Raw genomic sequence first — 18,898 nt, forward strand, 5'->3', positions numbered from 1 at the left:
GCGGTGCCCGAAGCAGAAGCAGTTCGCAAGTGCCGGTCGGCCAGCTCCTGAATTTATGAAAAATTGGAAACCGAAGTCTTCTTTAAAGCTAAGTACCCGTTAGAAACTTTCTTGCCTCAGACCGATGCCAGACAAAGTTAACAATTGTATTTCTTGTGGGAAGCAAATACCGCATAAGGATTTCCATTCCCTCTACATACCTTTAGGCCCAGACCACGACGTCTCGGGCTGTCGCTTTTGCGCTACTTTCAATGCACTATTAAGCGTTGGGCGGAGCTCGCCCAACATTATTTTGGTAAAGCCTTTGATTATAAAATGTCATCGGAGACTCAGACTACCGTTTTGTCCAAAAAACGCAAGGACAAGGACCGACACTACGCCAAAACCGGCTGCACGTGGTCCGGTTCTCAGCGAGACGCCTATGCAGTCCCTGACTACCGACGACACTTCCTTGGCAGTGTCTTCTGTAACCGAGACCGCAGGTACCTCAGCCTTTACTCAGACTACAACCACCGAAGCCACTGTGAGTGTTGAGCCTCCAAATGTGGACAGGTCCACTTCCACCCAGGGTGTCTTTAGACCCTCATCTTCCTTTTCCATTAAGGCCTTTAAGTCCAAATCAGCCATGCATCCCAAGAGGCCTGTTGCACAGGGCCCATCTCCAGGCCCCATGCCTAAGAAACAGATGCTTAAAATGGCTGAGGATTTAATTACTCTTATCAGGGGTTCCCAACCCCCTCCAGACAAGAGACCTAGAGTGGAGGAAGATTCTCTCTCTTCTGAACAGTGCTCCATTTTCTCAGAACATTCTGATGTAGAGGAACACTCATACTCCCCTTATGAAGATTCTGATGCAGAACAGTCCATTCCTTCTGTATCTCCCCCAGAGGATTTTTCTTTTGGGGAAACCTTGCACACCTTGAGGGAACACTTCCATTGGGAAGGCCAAGACTTTTCCGATTCCAAGAAAAGGCTTAGGGAATTTCTTTTGTTACCTCAACACAGACCTCTGGCGATACCTCCTGTCTTGGACATACTTGATGTTTACTCGGAGGCTTGTCTTAATCCGGATTCCCTGCCTCCTGCCCCAGTCAAACCTGATAGGGACTACAGAGTTCCTAACTCACTAATTTCTTTTCAAAAGCCATAATGCTGACCCTGAAACCATTTCTCAAGGCCCCAAGGGAATGAAGGCCTCTACTGCCAAGAATCCACTACCTTCCGAAAGAGAATCTAGATCCTTAGTAAGGTGGGGAAAAAAGGTATACACCTCGGCCACCCTAGCCATGAGGGCCTTAAATTGTCAGTTCCATATGCTTAAATATCAGCAGTTTCTGTTAAGAAATAAAATGTCTCAACCTGAACAACCAGATTTGAAGGAATTGCAGGATATGATGCATAGTGCAGAACAAGTGGGTAAACACACCTTACAATGTGGCTATGATGCCTTAGAGGCCTCAAGTAGGGCTGCTGTTACAGGATCAGTTATTCGTAGACATGCCTGGCTTAGGGAACAAAGCTTGCCTGATCATGTTAAAGCTAAACTACTAGATGCTCCTTTACAAAAGGATGTACTATTTGGTACTAATGCTGAGGAGATACTACGGAAAATGGAAGAAAAAGCTAAATCTATGCAAACTGTCAAGGCTTTTCTACAGGTACAACCATCTCGTTTTAGCAGAAATTGGCCTTCTAAAAACTGGTCCTTTCCAGCCACGGACAAACCCCAAAGAGGTAGATACCGGCGCACAAGGGCCAGAGGACAATCTCAAGGATCATATAGAGGCAGACCATGGCAAACTCCAGCACCAAGAGGTGGTGAAGACGGTGCACAACAATACAGAAAACAAACCCAATGACTTCCTCCTTTTCATGCCAAGCAAGTCTCAGCTGACAGCTCCCTTGGGAGGAAAGCTGGCATTATTTACAAGAAATTGGCATATCACAACAGACAAATGGATCCTGGACATTATAAACAGAGGCTACAGATTTCATTTTCACACTGAGAGGCATGCCAAACCTGCCACACAATCAAAGGGCAGAGGCACAAATACAAATTTCAAAACTCATGGACATGAAAGCTATTCAAGAGGTACCTACTCACGAACAAGGTCAAGGTTTTTATTCCAGACTATTTCTGGTACCAAGGAAAGGAACTGACTGGAGACCCATTTTGGACTTATCCATCCTAAATACATTTCTACTCATACCAAAATTCAAGATGCTCACATTACAGCAGCTTCTTCCCATGCTGGGCAAGGAGTTTTGGCTGGTAACATTGGACCTCAAGGAGGCATACCTGCATGTCCCAATCAGACAAAGCTGCAGAAGATACCTCAGATTTCTTGCAGGTTCAATCCACTATCAATTCTCTGCATTGCCCTTTGGCTTATCTACTGTGCCCAGAGTATTCACGAAATGCCTGGCATCAGTAATTGCCTACTGCAGACTTCAAGGGATACAAATTTACCCTTATTTGGACGACTGCCTGATCCAAGCGGACAGCAAGCACATACTTCTGGAACATCTGGCTTATGTAACACTGTTATTAAATTCTCTGGGATACACAGTCAACAAAAAGAAATCCAGGCTAACACCATCTCAGAAAATAACTTTCCTGGGTGCCAACTTGGACACAAACATCCAGATGGCCTACCGCATGCCAGAAAAACAAGGGCAACTAACTCAGTACTTCAAAATACTAGCAAATTGTACCAGGCTCACTGCAAGGAAAATCCTGCAGGCTCTGGGCTTCATGGCATCTTGCATTCATTTAATCCCATGTGCAAAGTTGCACATGAGGAAACTTCAATGGTACCTAAAAAACCTATGGTCTCAACACAGCCACAGTTTGGAAACAATAATACCAATAATTCCATGTTTGCAAAAGGAATTTCTATGGTGGGCCCAAGCATGTCAAGCAAACACAGGTCTTCCATTCTGCAAGCCTCAAGCAAATCAAGTCATCACAACAGACGCCTCAGAATACGCCTGGGGGGGCGCACATGACACAGGTGCATTCAGGGCAAATGGTCCCAAAAGGAAAAGCACCTTCACATCAATCAAAAAGAAATGCTAGCAGTGATAAATGCAATTACTGCTTTCAAGGACCTCTTGCATCCAGGGCAATTATTGATGAGAACAGACAACACCACAGTAATGTGGTACATAAACAAGGAGGAACACATTCATACCCCCTGTGCAGACTAGCCATGTCACTTTGGAACTTGGCTCTGGAATGGCAAATCGAACTTCAAGCACAGTACTTGCCAGTTTGGAAAATGCACTGGCAGACAATCTAAGCAGAATTATGACAGACCCACACAAATGGAAGTTGCATCCTCAAGTGTTTACAAAGATAATCCAAGCGTGGGGAGGGCCAGACCTAGATCTCTTCGCCTCCCACAGGAATCATTAATTGGGAAAAGTTCTGTTCAAGGACCTTTCATCCAAAGGCCTGGAGAGTGGACGCCCTTTCTTTCAGTTGGGCAGCATGAACAGTTTACGCTTTCCCACCTTTGCCTCTTCTGCCCAAGGTGCTCTTGAAAGCAAGAGCAGACAGACCAAAGATGATACTGATTGCTCCAGACTGGCCAAGACAACTCTGGGTACCCTCTCCTGAGGAGCCTAACGCATACTCCTCCCTGGCCCCTACCTCTAATGCCTCTTCTACTGACTCAGCACAAATACAAAACTCTTCACAACTAGCTGAAAACACTCAATCTCGCTGCATGGAAAATTCCTTAACACCACAACAGACCCTACTCTCCAAAGAGGTGCAGGATGTCATTTTGGAGGCCAGAAGGCCATCTACTAGAAAGGCTTACTCCGCAAAATGGAAACAGTTTTGCGCTTGGAATGAGAAAAAAGGCCAGGATCCCAGAAAACTGAATTTGCCTCTGATATTACAGTATCTAGCTGAGCTGTTGAACAGTGGACTTTCATTTTCCTCCATAAAAATTCATGCCTCAGCCATTTCTGCAGAATTCAACACTGATCCACCTTTATTCTCTCACCCACTCTTAAGACAGTTCCTCAGAGGGGCTAAGAATATAAGACCTCCTAGGAAACCACCAATACCAGCCTGGGATCTTAATTACATTCTAGAAAAATTAACATTGCCTCCCTTTGAACCAGCTGCCTCAACAGAGTTGCAATATTTGTCCTGGAAAACAGCTTTCCTTCTTGCCATTACCTCGGCTCGTAGGGGAGCTACAAGCCCTCATGGCTGTGCAGCCCTTTCTCATCTTCCATCAGGACAGGGTTTCCCTTCGAACCAACCCGTCATTTATGCCTAAAGTGGTATCCAGGGTAGCTTTAAATCAAGCCATACACTTACCTACCTTTTACCCCAATCCTCAAAATAAAGGGGAAAGGCTGCTACACTCCTTAGACATCCATAGACAGCTGCGTTATTATTTGGACAGAACAAAGGCTTTCAGGAGATCAGAACAACTTTTTGTGTCCTATGCTGTAGGAGCTCAAGGGAAGCCAGTTACCAAACAGACAATTTCAAAATGGATAGGCCACTGCATACGGTTTTGTTATTCCTTTCATGGAAAATCTGTCCCTAGAGGCATCAGATCCCACTCCACCAGGGCTACAGCTACCTCTACAGCCTTCCTCAGAGGAGTTCCTACCAAAGATATTTTGGAGGCAGCCACTTGGAGTTCTGTGCATACCTTCACCAAGCACTACCACCTACCTTTATACTCCAAAGACTAGAGCATGCTTTGCCACTGCTGTGTTGCAGGGCATCCTGGCTCATCCCAGTTCCACCTAGTGCCTACCACCCTGTGCGTAGCTTTGGGATTCTACCCATCTGTGATTACTGCAGCTGTATGCACGATGAACATAGTACAGTTTTGTACCTACCATAAATGTGATTGAGTGCTAATACAGCTGCAGTACAGGTTTCCCCTACCTCCTTCCCCTGTTGGTAAAGGCCTAGGGGCTAACCCCTCCTCATACAACCTGATTGGGTTATCCTTCTATGGTATATTTGCTTGCAACTGTATTGCCTTCCTTCTGGGGGCACCTGACATCTGGGGCAAGAAAGACTGAAGAAAATGGCGTTGGCTGTGTCTTGTATACCCCTGTCGCACTGACGTCAGGAAAGAAAGCGACAACAACCGACGCCGGACCTAGACTTTGGAATTCGGCCGACCGAGGACCCGCCTGACGGCAGAGAACCCATCTGTGATTACTGCAGCTGTATTAGCACTCTAACATCTACATTTATGGTAGGTTCAAAACTGTACTTTGTGCCCCTTGGCATCCTAGTTGCATCGCACAAGCCTTTCCTCACTGTTGTGGTTCTGCTGGTTGGCCAAGTGAACCACAACAGTCATCACTACTGTGGCATGTGTTTGCACAGTTTTTAGGCTAGTGAAGGCTTTAAGCATGGCATGTTTTTATTTTTTTGTGTGCCAATTGGTTTGAACACCTTGTTGCTGTACTGGCTGTTTAGTAGCACCAGATAAGCACCCATTGGGGAAGTTTTCTTTTATTTTACTTCCTTAGGGGAAAATGTCAAATTTGGGAGGCAGATTTCCCATATGGATTGTCACGCACAGTCTTTTTTGGTTCGAGGACTTCCCATGAGCATACCTCCTTGTCTGTAAAACATTTGTGCCCAAGACACTCTGAAGCAGTTTTGTTTTCCCTGGTCATTTATTGTGAAAGTCTGCACAGGATATCACGACAGAATCCTGAACCAGAGATGGTGCTGCTAGGTGAAAAGTCCAAGACGTCTCTGGATTCTTTAGCTGTCCAACCTTCACCAGACATCCCTCTAGAAGCAGATAATAGCTTTGTAGGTCATTTAGTGTTTACACTGGACTCTCTGCCGTGATCCTGCCGGAGTCTAGCGTGGATCTGTCTCTGCATATCCTCTGAGGCTTTGCAAGCATCTGCTCCAGATGTCTGGGGGGAATCATGGTTTTTCCTCTGTGTACCAGAGGGATTCCACAGGTGTTGGTCAGGGAGACGTTCCCAGTTCTCTTGAATCTCTCTGGTATTTAAGGCTGGTCTGCCTTTTAAGAAAAGACAAACTGAAGCATGCTTTGGTCAGTCCTATGGATCCTCAAAGGGAATGTCTGGAGTTTATTCTGGGCCAGTTTTCTGCCTTACTGGCCCTAAAGCCCCCTCAAAGGGTTTCAGTACCCACTCCTCCTTGGCCCTCTTCCCCCTTCTAAATGGCTTGGGGAACCACATTCCTCTGAAGATTGTCCGAGGGGTCTTTGCCCTATTCACAGATGCCTTCACCTTTAGCTTATGGCTCTGAAGAGGAATCTTAGCCCAAAGTCTCCTTTCAAGGAATTGCCCTTTGTGGGCACAATTGCTAGGATACTGGAATTCTTTAAGTGAGATTCTAGAGTGTCTGATAATTGGAGAAGATATGAATACTCCTAAACAATCGGCAGTTCCTCCTGTTGGCTGCCTTATTACTTTCATTGCTGCTTCCAAGTCTGATGGCTAGCTTCCTGCTAAGAAACCTGATGGGCTCTAAGGCTCCTGAGGATTCTGTCTTTAATGTCCTTCTGCTGATCCTGCTGTGATGTCAGTCTCTCCTGAAAACCTAAACTTTTGCCATTTTCCAAACCTAGGATAGTAGGGCAATTGAGAGGACTGACAAAGCTTACACTGCTTTTGCTTTGGGACCATTTAATTACTGGACCCATGTGGCCAGGTATGCTCTGACCTTGATTGCTCAGGCTTGTCGGGTTCTCTGCCCTCCCAGATTCTGATGGCAAATCCTCTGCCTATTTTTTTTTCCTCTTTGGTTCTGGTTTCCCAAGTGGCTCACCAGTCTGTGTAGCTATTATGCTGCTGATTCCTTTTCTAGGTATGCAGCTTTTGGGGCAGTCATTTTGGCGTGGTGTCTAGTCTCTTCCTGAGGACAAGTTGTCGGATGCTGCTTTGGATAATGTACATCTTTTTGGGGCTGCTGCTGACATTAAGTCCCTTTAAGAGAAAGGCAAAGCTTTGCAAGACTTTAAACATTCATATTTTTCTCTCCAGAGAGGAATTATCCTATGTCTGCGTTTGTTCGCACGCAACCCTGCCAGGCCTCTAAGGGCAGGAATGGTGGTAGCATGCCCCCTCTGCCAAGGCTTCAGATTTCTGTGGTCCAGGAGTCTCCTTTTATTTGATAAGCTTGCTTCTCTTTGGCAATCCCCCCCCCCATTTTAAATCTGGTTCCTTTGGCTCTCCCATTTGTCTTCTAAATTGGCATCTCATCACTTCAGATTCTTTCCATCAGGGTTACTTCATGGTATGGAAGCCTCTCTCCTTTTTCAGGGATTCCTCAACCTCCTCTAGAGCAACTTCTCATTTCACAGAGGTTCTAGGGTCCTTGTTGAACCAAGGAACTATCTGTCTGCCCCCCTCCTTTTCCTAAGGGTGAAAGGGTTTTTATTCCAGGATGTTCCTGCCTCCTTGAAAGGAGGGTACTTTAGACATATATTTATGATCTCTCGTGGCTCAACACCTTACTCGAGATCCCTTCTCCAGGTGCTTATTTGTCAAACTTTTCCTTTTAATTATGCCAGGCTTTTCCTTTTGGAATATGAAGGCAAGCATCTTTCAGATGCTATTCACTCATTTGTCTTCTCATTTTCAGTTCTCAGCTTTGCCCTTGGCTCTCTACTGGCCCAAGGGTATTCGTGAAATGCTTGGCTCCTGTGGTTGCCTTCTGCAGGCTCAAAGGCATTCAGATTCTTCCTTGTCTAGATAATCTGTTGCTTCAGGCATCTTCTCCCAGTCTTTAAAGTCTGGAGTATACTGTCAACTTCCAAAGGTCCATCCTGGCTCCACGTTAGGATCATGTGCATCTGGGCTTTAGGATTCAGACGGTGCCGGTGTTGGCCTCTCTTCCTCCAAAGGTACTGACAACCTTTCTTGACATGCCAACCAGGGAGTTTCCCTGGGCCCTTTGATTCATGCTCTCCTATTCCAGTGCTTCCTCTTGCCAGGCTGAATGTGGACGTTTCAGTGATGCCTAGAGTCTGGCTGCAGCAGCATCATCCTCTGAATGTCAGTGCATCTGTCCTTCCCTGTCTCGAAGTAATTGGAGTGGAATAAGTTGGCTTTCAACCCAGGCCAGCCCTTTCAACCTCCATTCCCTTCTCAAGCTGTTCACATATGCCTCTGATATGAGGTGGGAGGCCTTTCCCTTGATCACCTAAAGGTTCAGGGTATTTGGCTTCCCCATCAGAAAGACCATGTCTGCATCAGAGGTGAGAACTCTGATGGCCCTTCCAGGCCCCTTGAAGGTGTACACAGACTACACTAGTGGTTTGTTGTGTCAACAAGCAGGGGAGCACAAAATCTGCAGGATTTTGCTTCAGGCTTGGGAAGTGGTAACTCTTCAGACAGTATATATTCCTTCAGAGCACAATCTAGTGCAGACAAAGCAGGTCCAAACTGCAGGCTCGTGAATGAATGCTTCAGAGACCTGTTTCTGGACTTTGTCCATTAGTGGGGTATTCCTTGGGTAGATCTTTTTGCCTCCCCTCTGAGCAGGCAGCTTTCCTCTGTTCCAGAGTGGCATGCCATCTGGCATGGAAGACTTGACACCATCCTTTAAGAGGATGGATGTTTATGCTTTCTTTCCTCTACTTCCAGGAGTCCAACAGCAGATTCAGCTGGACTCACCAAACGTCTTGATAGTGACTCCCCTGCCAAAATGGCACTGGTTTCACCTCTTAATGCATCTGATCAGGGGCAGTGATCACAAGTTGCCTCACCAGTTCCCCTCTCATGGGAAAAGGGGTCTCATCTTTTCCCACTTGTCCACTCTGCAACTGACATTGTGGGTGATTTGATCCCTTTCAGTCTTCTCCTCCTTTTTTTTTTTTTTTTTTTTTCTCTGAGGACATGCTCAGGGATTTACTGGAGTTAAGGAAACTCCATTATGGCTTGGCATATTCTGTGAAGGCCCACTTGTCTGCCAATTCTGCTGGTCTGCCATTTAATCCTCCTTTCACTTCTCGTTTAAGGTCAAGCAATTTATCCTGCCTAGTAGGCCTCAAGATGACCTATTCCTCATACTCCTCCTTAGGACCTTTAATCCTTTTGTTTTGGAAAAAAATGAAACTGGCTTTTTAACCTTGTGGATTTTGCTCCCTTGCTACATCATACCTGGAAGAGCTGTAGGCCCTAATGGCCATTCCTCCTAATTTGTTTTTTCACAGGGATAGGGTGTCTCTTCATACTAATCCTTTCATGCTCACTGTACAACCGCCTTTTTTCCCTTCTCAGTCTTTTAGTGAGAGTCCTGCATACCTTGAATTTGCACACAGCTGTGGTACCATTTGGATACAACTCTGAAACTATTCGCAAGTCAGATCAGCTTTATTTCCTTTCATCCCAGATTTTTGAGCTTTACTGTTTCCCTAAGCAAACCATCTCCTGGATATCTGAGGCCGTTTTCTTTGTTTTCATGGCAAATCTGTTTACTTCTGTTAGCTCAGTCTACTAGGGCTGTTGCCTCTTCTGGTACTTTAAGGGGTTGGACACCATCTCCATCCTTGAAGCTGCTACCTGGTATTCACTGTATACTTTTACCAAGCATTACAAGTTAGGTATGGGTTTTAGTTGTGTGGGTTTAAGGGCTCTTGGATGTGGTTAGAGAGGCCATGCAGATAGTTGGTGTGACAGAGCAAGATGCAGTGGACAGGAAGAAATGGAAACTGGTGAGCTGTGGCGACCCCCTAACTGGGAAAAGCCAAAAGAGGGTTTAAAGGCTCTTCGGCCTTCCACCTCCCTTTAGGCTTTACCTAATCACTGTTGCAGTAGTCTTTTTCTTTTTCTCCTCCATAGGACATAGTACAGTTGTGCAAGTCTTAACATAACAGTAGATGTCCTTCTCTTCACTATTGTATATTTGCTTCCTCTTGCAACCCCTTCTGCATTTTCCTTCTGGATGTGGACGGACTCCTTGTCCTATGAAAACCTGTTCTTTTCCTGGGGCAATTCAGTTCCGGGTAGTTGCTTCAGCACATCCCTTTTTTATGTCTTAATTTATGTGCGTATATCACATTTATGCTCCCCACACACAATGCATCTCTTAGACATTTTCATACTGGCCAAGCATCTGGCTACCCTGGGTGGGAACATTTCTCTTCACTGTTGCAATATCCTGTATAAAAGGATCTCTGCTGTTATGGTAAATTCAGTGTCTTGCAGTCAGTATTAGAATGGAGAGAGTGCATGTGCACTGCCTGCCATTGTATTTTTACGTCCTGATTGCTTCTGTATTGCATCTCACTAATCTCTCTCGCATCTTGTAACGCTTTGCTCACTGCTGTGATCCCCACTTGAGTATACTTTTCATAATTTGTCTAAAAGTAAATCCACTTGTACATATCTCTACTGTGTCCATTAGACTATAGCTGTGTACCTTATTTAATTGGGTCCCTATCACTTTATCAAAATGCACTACTTGCTGAACACCAACTCTTAGTGTTTCCCAGGGGAAAAACCATGGGCAGTCATTGGGGAATTTGCCATTTTCCCCACCGTAGTGTGTGTGTGTGTGTGTGTGTGTGTGTGTGTGTGTGTGTGTGTGTGTGTGTGTGTGTGTGTGTGTGTGTGTGTCATTTGACAGTAATGCATATTTTTTTCTTGTCCACACAGATCTCCTTTGCAGACTATAACCTTGTAGATCTTCTGATGATCCATCAGGTCCTGGCAAATGATTGCTTGAAAGATTTCCCACTGCTAAAAGCCTATGTGTCTCGCATCTGCTCGCGACCAAAAATTGCAGCCTTCCTAGCTTCTGATGACCACAAGAAACGTCCCATCAGTGGAAACGGCAAGCAGTGATGGGTGGAAACTCTTCTTGAATTACTGAAAAGCATCTCTTTGTTTATATGTGTTTTTGTAAAAGTTGAATGCGTCTTTTTTACAAACTTGGGTTGGAACCCTGGTCCTTGGGTTAATGTCCTTCACCAGCTCACTTGTATTGCAGATTCTTTTAGGTGTGGCAAGTCTGATTTGCAGAATTCTGTGCATTTTTGTATAGGTATGTTAAGTGTGTGCATCTGTGTAAGGAGTAATGGCAGTTAATAACAAGCAGCTGCTCAGTCTTCATGTCCAAGTTGCTGTCTGCAGATCATAAGAATTCAAATAATTGTGAAACCTGTTGTACTAGAGTCTGCACAGCTGGCAGGGCTTTTTATTCTAGTCTATAGCTGTTACAATGCAGTGGTGGTACCCAATATATTGTCATTGGTATGAAATTCAAAATAGAAGGTACATGGCAAGAGGAAAAACCAGTGCAAATGATTTAGCAAGACTGCCTGCAAATGCATGTACACCTTCCCATACAGCTAACGTTAACATTGCTATTTCATTACCTATTAATGTGATCTATTTAAACATTTACCTAAAGTGCTATGACTGGGATCTGGTGAATTTTTCAATAATAAAAACAAATGCATTGGTATTTGGTCTGCTCCAAGTGTTTTATAGACACAGAATTGAACCCTGCACCACCACAATGAAACTCGTACTTATCTTTGGAGATGGCAGTGAGCAAATGTAAATTCTTGGATTTACTGTAGCCATTGTGTAGCTAACATCGTGCTTTGTATACAGATGCAGCAAAATGGTAAGCCATGTAATTGTGCATTCCACTAGTCATTCCTGCAGTCTTCCAGATGGGGGTAGTCTCTGCTCTCCAACACCACTTCTCCAGTTCTGGCTGCTTTAAATTTGCCTCTTGCAAGAATGCACAGCCTTCATTCCAGTCTGGTGTGAGCATAAATGACCCGTAATATAAATGTCAAGCTCTGCTTATGCTAAAATCTGCTAATTTCAGCCCTGCTTCATCCTTGTCCTCCAGATCTTCGGACAAGGCCAAAGAGACCTTCAGTGCTGGCAGATTTAGTCTTAAGCTGGAAAAAAAAATCTCCCTAATCTGGGCAGTCCTATATCAATTGAAGCCTTCTGCTCTGACCACTACTCCATCAGATCAAACTTCTTTGGCTCCAATCTAGCAAGGATGGGACAGATCTGTTGAGGCCAGATCTGACACTTGGTCCATTCTGGTCAACTGTCTTTACCAGAGGGTAAGGCACTCTTTCGACTTAGTTCCTGTCAGGATACATTCCCCCTTTGTCACTGCCGTGATCCCCTTCTGTTTTGTCCTCCCATTCAACCAGGAGTCTGAAGACTTGACAGATGGTGTCTGACTGAAGACTTAAGTCACTAGATCCCCCTCTACCTTAACCCCATTCAGTTCTGGGTCTACATAAGCTGTCAACTCCCCCTCTTCCTCTGTCTTCAGGGCAAGATTCGGAGCCCACTGATTTGATGCACTGGTGCCTTTAAGTTCAGATTGGAGGTTTTCTGATTTTTCGGCTCAGAGTGATCTAATCAGCTTTTTTCAGAGCTGGAGTGCCCCTGGAGCTGAAGCAAGCTTTGCAAACATTGGGTGCAATAGACTCCCAGATATTCAGAGCAGTTATTGCCCCTTGGGGCTTTGGTAAAGTCTAGCTCTGCTCCAGCTTCAACCCCAGGTGAGCTATCTTCTGGACTGGAAGGATTTCCATCCTGAAAGCATGGTTTATCTGAGCCGGAGTCCTCGTCCATTCAGGAGCAGTCAGCCTTTGGAGCTTTGGAGATGGCAAAGTCACCTGCCCCTTGGATCCATAATGTGGATACTTGGCATCCTTCATCCCTCCTTGCTCCACAGGGAGAGCAGGGCCCTAGATGCCAGAATACCAAATCAAGGTATCCTGAACTCTTCAATATCACTATCCCACTGAGGAGGTCCCTCAAAACGTATGTAAGAGGAAGCATTTGGATTCCACAGAGGAGTCTGCCATGGATAGCACCAACCTCACTGATGGTGAAGGTGGTTCCCCATGGTCACTGACCCCCCCCCCCCCGCCAAGGAGGTTTCCATTGGGAAGATTCTGGAGATTGTCAAGCAGAGGAGTGATTGACAGAAAAGTAAACCTTCAAGGAGTTGGTGTACCTGGCCACCTTTGGTTCCACCCTTCTATGTCCTAGGTGACTGGTCACTGATCTGATGGATTTGATCTCACAACAGGAGTGGGAAACCCCAGACTCCATCTAGCACTTTCCTCTGAGACCAAATAAGAACTGCTCCCTCAGATAAGGCCTTTCTGGACTGAAGGGGTTGCAGTAGATGCTATGGTCATGGCTGTAGTGACCAAGAAGGAACTTTCTGAGGAGCTATTATCCATCCTCCTAGCAAAGACTCTGACTATGGATAGATGCAGGAAGCATCTTTTCCTCAGCAGCCTTTACCTTTTGGAATCTTGTGAAATAAGAATTCAGTGGTCAAAGGGATCTGATCAAGGAGCTCTCAAAGCCTTTCAAGGAGCACTAACTGAGGAAGCTAAAGAGAGCTTCCCAGTTAACCACCCTACATTCAGTTTCTAACTCCTTTGAGTAGAGTGGCTGCCTCTGGCATTTCCATGCGAAACCATGTTTGGATGCCCTTTTGAGATTTTGTAAACTGTCAACATGTCACTTTTTGGTCCCAAAGTTAAGTATACGCTGTCCAGGTGTGAGAAGGAAGGAAAGGCCCTTTCCCAAAAATCGAAGGCAATGGAAAAATGTTCAGTCGCAAAGGTCCTACCAAGACCTACATGTAGAGTTCTTTCCCCCCAGAGGCAGATAGGGAAATTGGAAGACATCACCCTTGTGGCAGAGGTCTGCAAAACCAAGTTACCCAGGAACCTTTCTTTGGGAAACCTTTCAGTGCTGCTGAAATGAGGCCCGGTTGCCTCCAGAGGTGGACAATCTGTTGTATCCCTGTACAGGAGAGCCTGGCAAGTTAGGTATGCAGGTCCAGAGGATAATATTCAGGAGTTAGCATATTCTCCTCTCAACCACCTCCCAACAGAATCCCAGATATTTCCAGTCATAATCAAGCAGTCTTGCAAATTCAAAAACTGTTAGTCCTCCAAAAGGTCCCACCAGACCAGAGATTCTGAACTTAAGGTTTTTTTTTTTAGTACTGGAGACCTTCTGGATCTCTGCAAGTTAAAGTAGTCTGACAGTAAATTTGAGTGGTCATGTTTCAGTCCATGCTTTCCTGGAAAAGGACATATGTGCCCAATAGATCTTCAGGATAGGTACTACCATATAAAGATGGATAGGTGCTCCAGAAAATGCCTACAGTTCTGTTTGGGAGCTGGTAGTTCCCACTGGCCAAGCTTCACATGCGACTTATAATGGCTTTTAGCCTCTTGGTGGTTAATAATTCACCAACGTCCCAGCAGATCCTCATAATGGACATGTGCAAAAAAGGTCTCTCATGGAGGATTCATTCACAATGGGTGCCACAAGGCTAACTCTATTCCACCTCAACCACAGGCTACAGTGACCATGGGTGCTTCCTTGATGGGGTGGAGGACCTTATCTGGGAACATGGTCTTCAGACGAGGCCAAGCTCCACATAAATGTCTTGGAGATGAAGGTGGTGCTCTTGGTGTTGCAGGCATTTGTCTGCCCTTCCTCTAGGGACAGTGTAGCAATTCAGACATGTCTAGTATGGTACATAAGCAAGGAGCAACCAGATCATACCCTCTGTCTGGAAGTGCTCAGTATGGCAATGGGTGATCTCGTCCAACCGCTTTCTAATAGTAACACATTCCAGGAAGTTCAAACATCATAGCAGACTAGCAGAGCCATTCTCGTGCCACACAAGTGATCCTGCAACCAGAATGCAGTGGAGAATATTTTTCATACATGGGGCCAGCCTTGCTGTGTTCTTTCATCTCTTCCCTAAACAAATGCACCCAATACTCTGCCCTGATTTCCCCCACAGGCAAACCCTGAGGGATGCTGTAATACACGATTGGCCTCTGGAATTCTATATGCCTTTCCTCCAGTTCCATTGATCCCCAAGTTTTCTTCAGGAAGCTAGAAGTTTGAAGAGGACAGTAATCCTCATTGGCCTTGACAAATCTGGTTTCCCTTCCTTTGAGCTAATCTACAAAAAAATCCCTGGATTCCGAATCCTTTTCCAGACCTGTTGTAACATCCGACGGGAATTACCCATCCCAACCTTCAGTCTCATGTTGACAGCTTGGTTTCTCTGGTTCCATTGATCGCCACACAGCCTATGCTCTCCTTCCGGTCCATTGTATCTTTGTCCTTCCGTAAGCTGTGTACTCAAACTATGTAGGAGTAAATGGAATAAATGGAAGAGATTTGTATTCTGGGCACAGCAACACCATATGGATCCAATCACCGCTGCTATTCATTGTATTCTGGAATTCCTAGCTCACCTTTTCAATAACTGGGTAGTGACATCTACTGTTAAGGTGCAGTTGGCAGCCATTTCAAACTTCTGTACAAAGTTTGATAACTTTGCAAAGCCTTTGAAAGGAGCCATGTTAAAACCTCTTACAAGACCCCTTCTCCCCCTTGGGATTTAAATCTAGTTCTGGGTCTGACAACTTTCCTTCAAGCCTGCAACAACTTGTGACATTTAGTATCCTTGGAAAACTCTTGTCTCTCACATCAGAACTTCAAGCAGCTTTCTGAATCTCCATATTTGATCTTCTGTAAGGACAGGGTCTTGTTACATACCAACCCCTCCTTGATCAAAGTTTTGTCAAACAAATCTTAATCACTGTACATTTGCCTATTTTCTTTCCTAAATTTAGTAAGGGAGAATATGTACTATGTTTGGATGTTCATAAAAGGTGGATTTTCTTTAGAACTATTTATTGCATTCGCAGGGTCTAGGAAAGGCCCACCAGTTACCAAAGTTACCTTATCAAAGTGGCTTTCCAGTTGTAGCCCCGTTATTCCTCAAAGGGCATTGAAGCCTGACCACACCATTTTGATCTTCTAGGGCAATGGCCACATCTGTAGTTTTCCAAAATGATTCCTTGGATGATATATGCGCAGTGGCCAGTTGAGCAAACTATCATATTTATCACTCATTACAAATTAGATTTTGGGAAAGGGCATCCTTTGGCACAATGTTTCTGAATTATCTCAAAGTCCACCCTGGATAAAGGAAGCTGTGGGCTCTGTCCCACATGTGAGGTGGAGATGAAAATTCTTTATCAGATTGTTATATACTCCCCATAATGTTCCATCTGTATTGTCAATTTTTCATCTGTCTTCAGATTTGCCCTCCGACCCCCATTCTTGGATTCACTGAAGAGGCTTTCTAGAGTTAAATTGAGTTCCATTAGACTCCAGACATTGCCTCACAAGGCTCTTTCCTTTCTGCTGATACCTCAGATCTTGTTTGCTGTGGTATTTCGGAGCAATGCATTTTGGTAAGGGGATGTATCGGAGCTTTTTGGCTGCCACAAACTTGCTAACAGCCAAGTTGGATCTGAGGGCTCTGATCCAAACCCACATGTGAGTAGAGTTGAATAGTGTGATAAAGGGACATTGACAAATTTCCCCGTCTTCCACCATGTCATTTCACATTATACCCCTAACTAGAAGACTAAGAACAGATGAACACTGATATGAATGTGACAAATTTGTGAATAACTTATCTAGTGCAGCACAGCTTTAAATGTGCATTTTAACTCCTTGTACATTCTAATACTGCTTATGTGGCAAGTTTTTTAAAACTCAAGTTCTGGATGCCATAAGAAGCTGTGTGTGAGAACTGTAAATTAACATACTTCAGGAGCTAATCAAGACCCTTTGGTCTTGTCTTTCATCCATGTTGAAATGTGCTGCTCATTTTATTGTTTCCATCTTGCGTGGTTAAATACAGTGGAGGGGGGTGCCCTAAATATTAAAACTTTGGGGTTTGTTGCCCTGTGGTATGAGCGGCATCTCTGCTTGGCCTAAATTTATGCTCACATTACTGCCCTTACACAGCTTGTACGGTGACCCTTTAGGATGTTGTATGGCTTAGCCTGCACCTCTCTATTTGAAACTGTTAACCCTATTTCTCCAAGCCTGTCAACAGCCACTCCTATTTGTGATATGGAGTTATGGCTTCTCGAGTGGATTCTCAGTCACTCTCCTCGATAGGCCTGATCTTCTAACAAATATACATGTTGCTGTGGTGCCAGTCTCAAACCATTTGGCTCACTTATTTTCAAGTCTGATGTAACACCTCTCTTCTGGGTTTTGTAGTCTTGCCCCTGGTTTAAGGGTGCCTTGCCTGGAACACAACTTTTGCCAAGAATAGCTGACACTGTTGATGCTTAGTTGTGGGGTAAGGTGAACAAATGGCTTTATGGGCCCCCTTTAACAGGCCTCTTTAGGCTTTGTACAAACTTTTCATTCGTTCTGAATTGTCTTTAATTCAGAACAATGCCCATGGATTAAATTTTGTTCCACTGGTCATCTGTTCTGTGCAGAAACTTCTGGGCAGTGTACATAATTATTGGCAGCAACTGGGAGTCCCAAACAGCACCTACATACACAGGCATCTAGGAATCCATATTTCCCCCATGTTTTCATGTTGCAGCTTTTCTGGTACTGAAATAGAAAATGTAAGACTCTTCAGAAAGCTGAAAATGGACCACAAAGTTGTTGGCATTCCTGTGGAATAGATTTCTACCATGGTAAGGAGTTGCATGGACTTTGCAGGTCTGTGTTGCCACTTTTGTAGTGGCAATAATGGCTGTGGAAGCGCACACCGGACTGAAGCTTTGTTAAAGGGTCAGTGACTTAAACCATTTTGCAAACACCAGTTTTGTTTTTGTCTGAACAAATTCATTAGGAGCGGTCTACAATCTAAACTGTTCAGTCTGTAGATTCACTCTTGCTAAAACTTTAACTGCATAAATTTAGTTGAGGTTTCAAAGTTAACCACTTTGACAGTTTTGTCAGTCATGGAAGATGGTATAAAGTGATCTAGCAGATTTATGTTCAATTTGAGGTGTGGTTGGCCTGTAAAATCTTGTAGCTAATGGATGTGTGTACTGCATCTTCCAGTTATCTGCCTTCTGCTTTAATTTCCTTGTAAGCCTAGCCAATATAACCTGATTTTTACCTAATATATGGCCCCTAGCGACAAGAGGATGGCATGGAGTTGTGCATGTGCATTGAGTATCTTGCAGATTGCCCCTTAAGTGTGAATGGAAGCGTGGCCCAAATGGGCAGTCAGGCACATTGCGTCTCCAACCTTTAGTTGCTAACTAAATTTAGATCTCTAGGTCGGGTGACTTGTGCGTTTGTGTAGTTGTGCTGGATTTGAGTGCCTGATAGGCCAGGCCTTAGTGTGTTGTCTGAGGGCTGAGTACAGCTAGACCAACTTGGGTATGGCATCCAGATCCTTTACTTAGAAGTTGTGCCACATAAGGATTTCCTCACTACTGTGGATACATGGCTGTCAAAATTCAGGCTACTATTTGCGTACCTAGCTCTTTCACCTCTGAGCTCTAAGGTGTGTGCTATTGATATTGCAGTTTGCAATGAATTTGCCTTCCCAATGCATCTAGTTTCAGGTCATGGTTCTGGCACCAGTAATTTATTATCTAGACTTTCCTAATGATATTGACATTGGATACAATATTGCCTCCAGCTTGCATTTGTTGGCAAACTTTTGAAATCGAGGCAAATGTGGAAGGCCTCTGAATGACAGAAATATTCCAAACTGGTATGGTTCCAGTACGGAGCCCAAGTACACCACTAGTAACTATCCTCTTGCAGGATGTGGATTCACCCACTTTAACCACATCTGTCCTGTCCATGAACCAATTGGTTGTCCAACTGGTGACACGGATTTATGCCCAGTGTTGTGAGTTTAATAAATACCTGAGTGGAGAATTGTCAAATGCCTTGGCCAGTTCGCGGTATGTGTACTGATCTTCGTGTTTCACTGTTGCAGTCTTCACATTTGGGTTATCTGCTTGCAGGTAGCCCTCAGTCGGCCTAATTATCAGTCTTTGGGCCTGCATCAGTTGCTGTCTCATCTTCC

At 44.7% G+C, this 18,898-nt stretch overlaps 1 protein-coding gene across 1 annotated transcript in view; it reads left to right on the top strand.

The window, feature by feature from the left end:
• GSTP1 (glutathione S-transferase pi 1) overlaps positions 1 to 11,452 on the top strand; it is a gene marked incomplete at its 5' end in the record, with an annotated part of 94,145 nt that extends 82,693 nt beyond the window's left edge. Inside the window, 1 exon segment of the mRNA XM_044084142.1 lies at positions 10,642 to 11,452. Coding sequence (XP_043940077.1) covers positions 10,642 to 10,830 — 189 coding nt within the window.
• Between the last annotated feature and the right edge of the window lie 7,446 nt (positions 11,453 to 18,898).

This window comes from Protopterus annectens, chromosome 9.part0, assembly GCF_019279795.1.
Source record: "Protopterus annectens isolate FY-2018-M chromosome 9.part0, PAN1.0, whole genome shotgun sequence".
Taxonomy (NCBI): Eukaryota; Metazoa; Chordata; order Ceratodontiformes; family Protopteridae; genus Protopterus; species Protopterus annectens.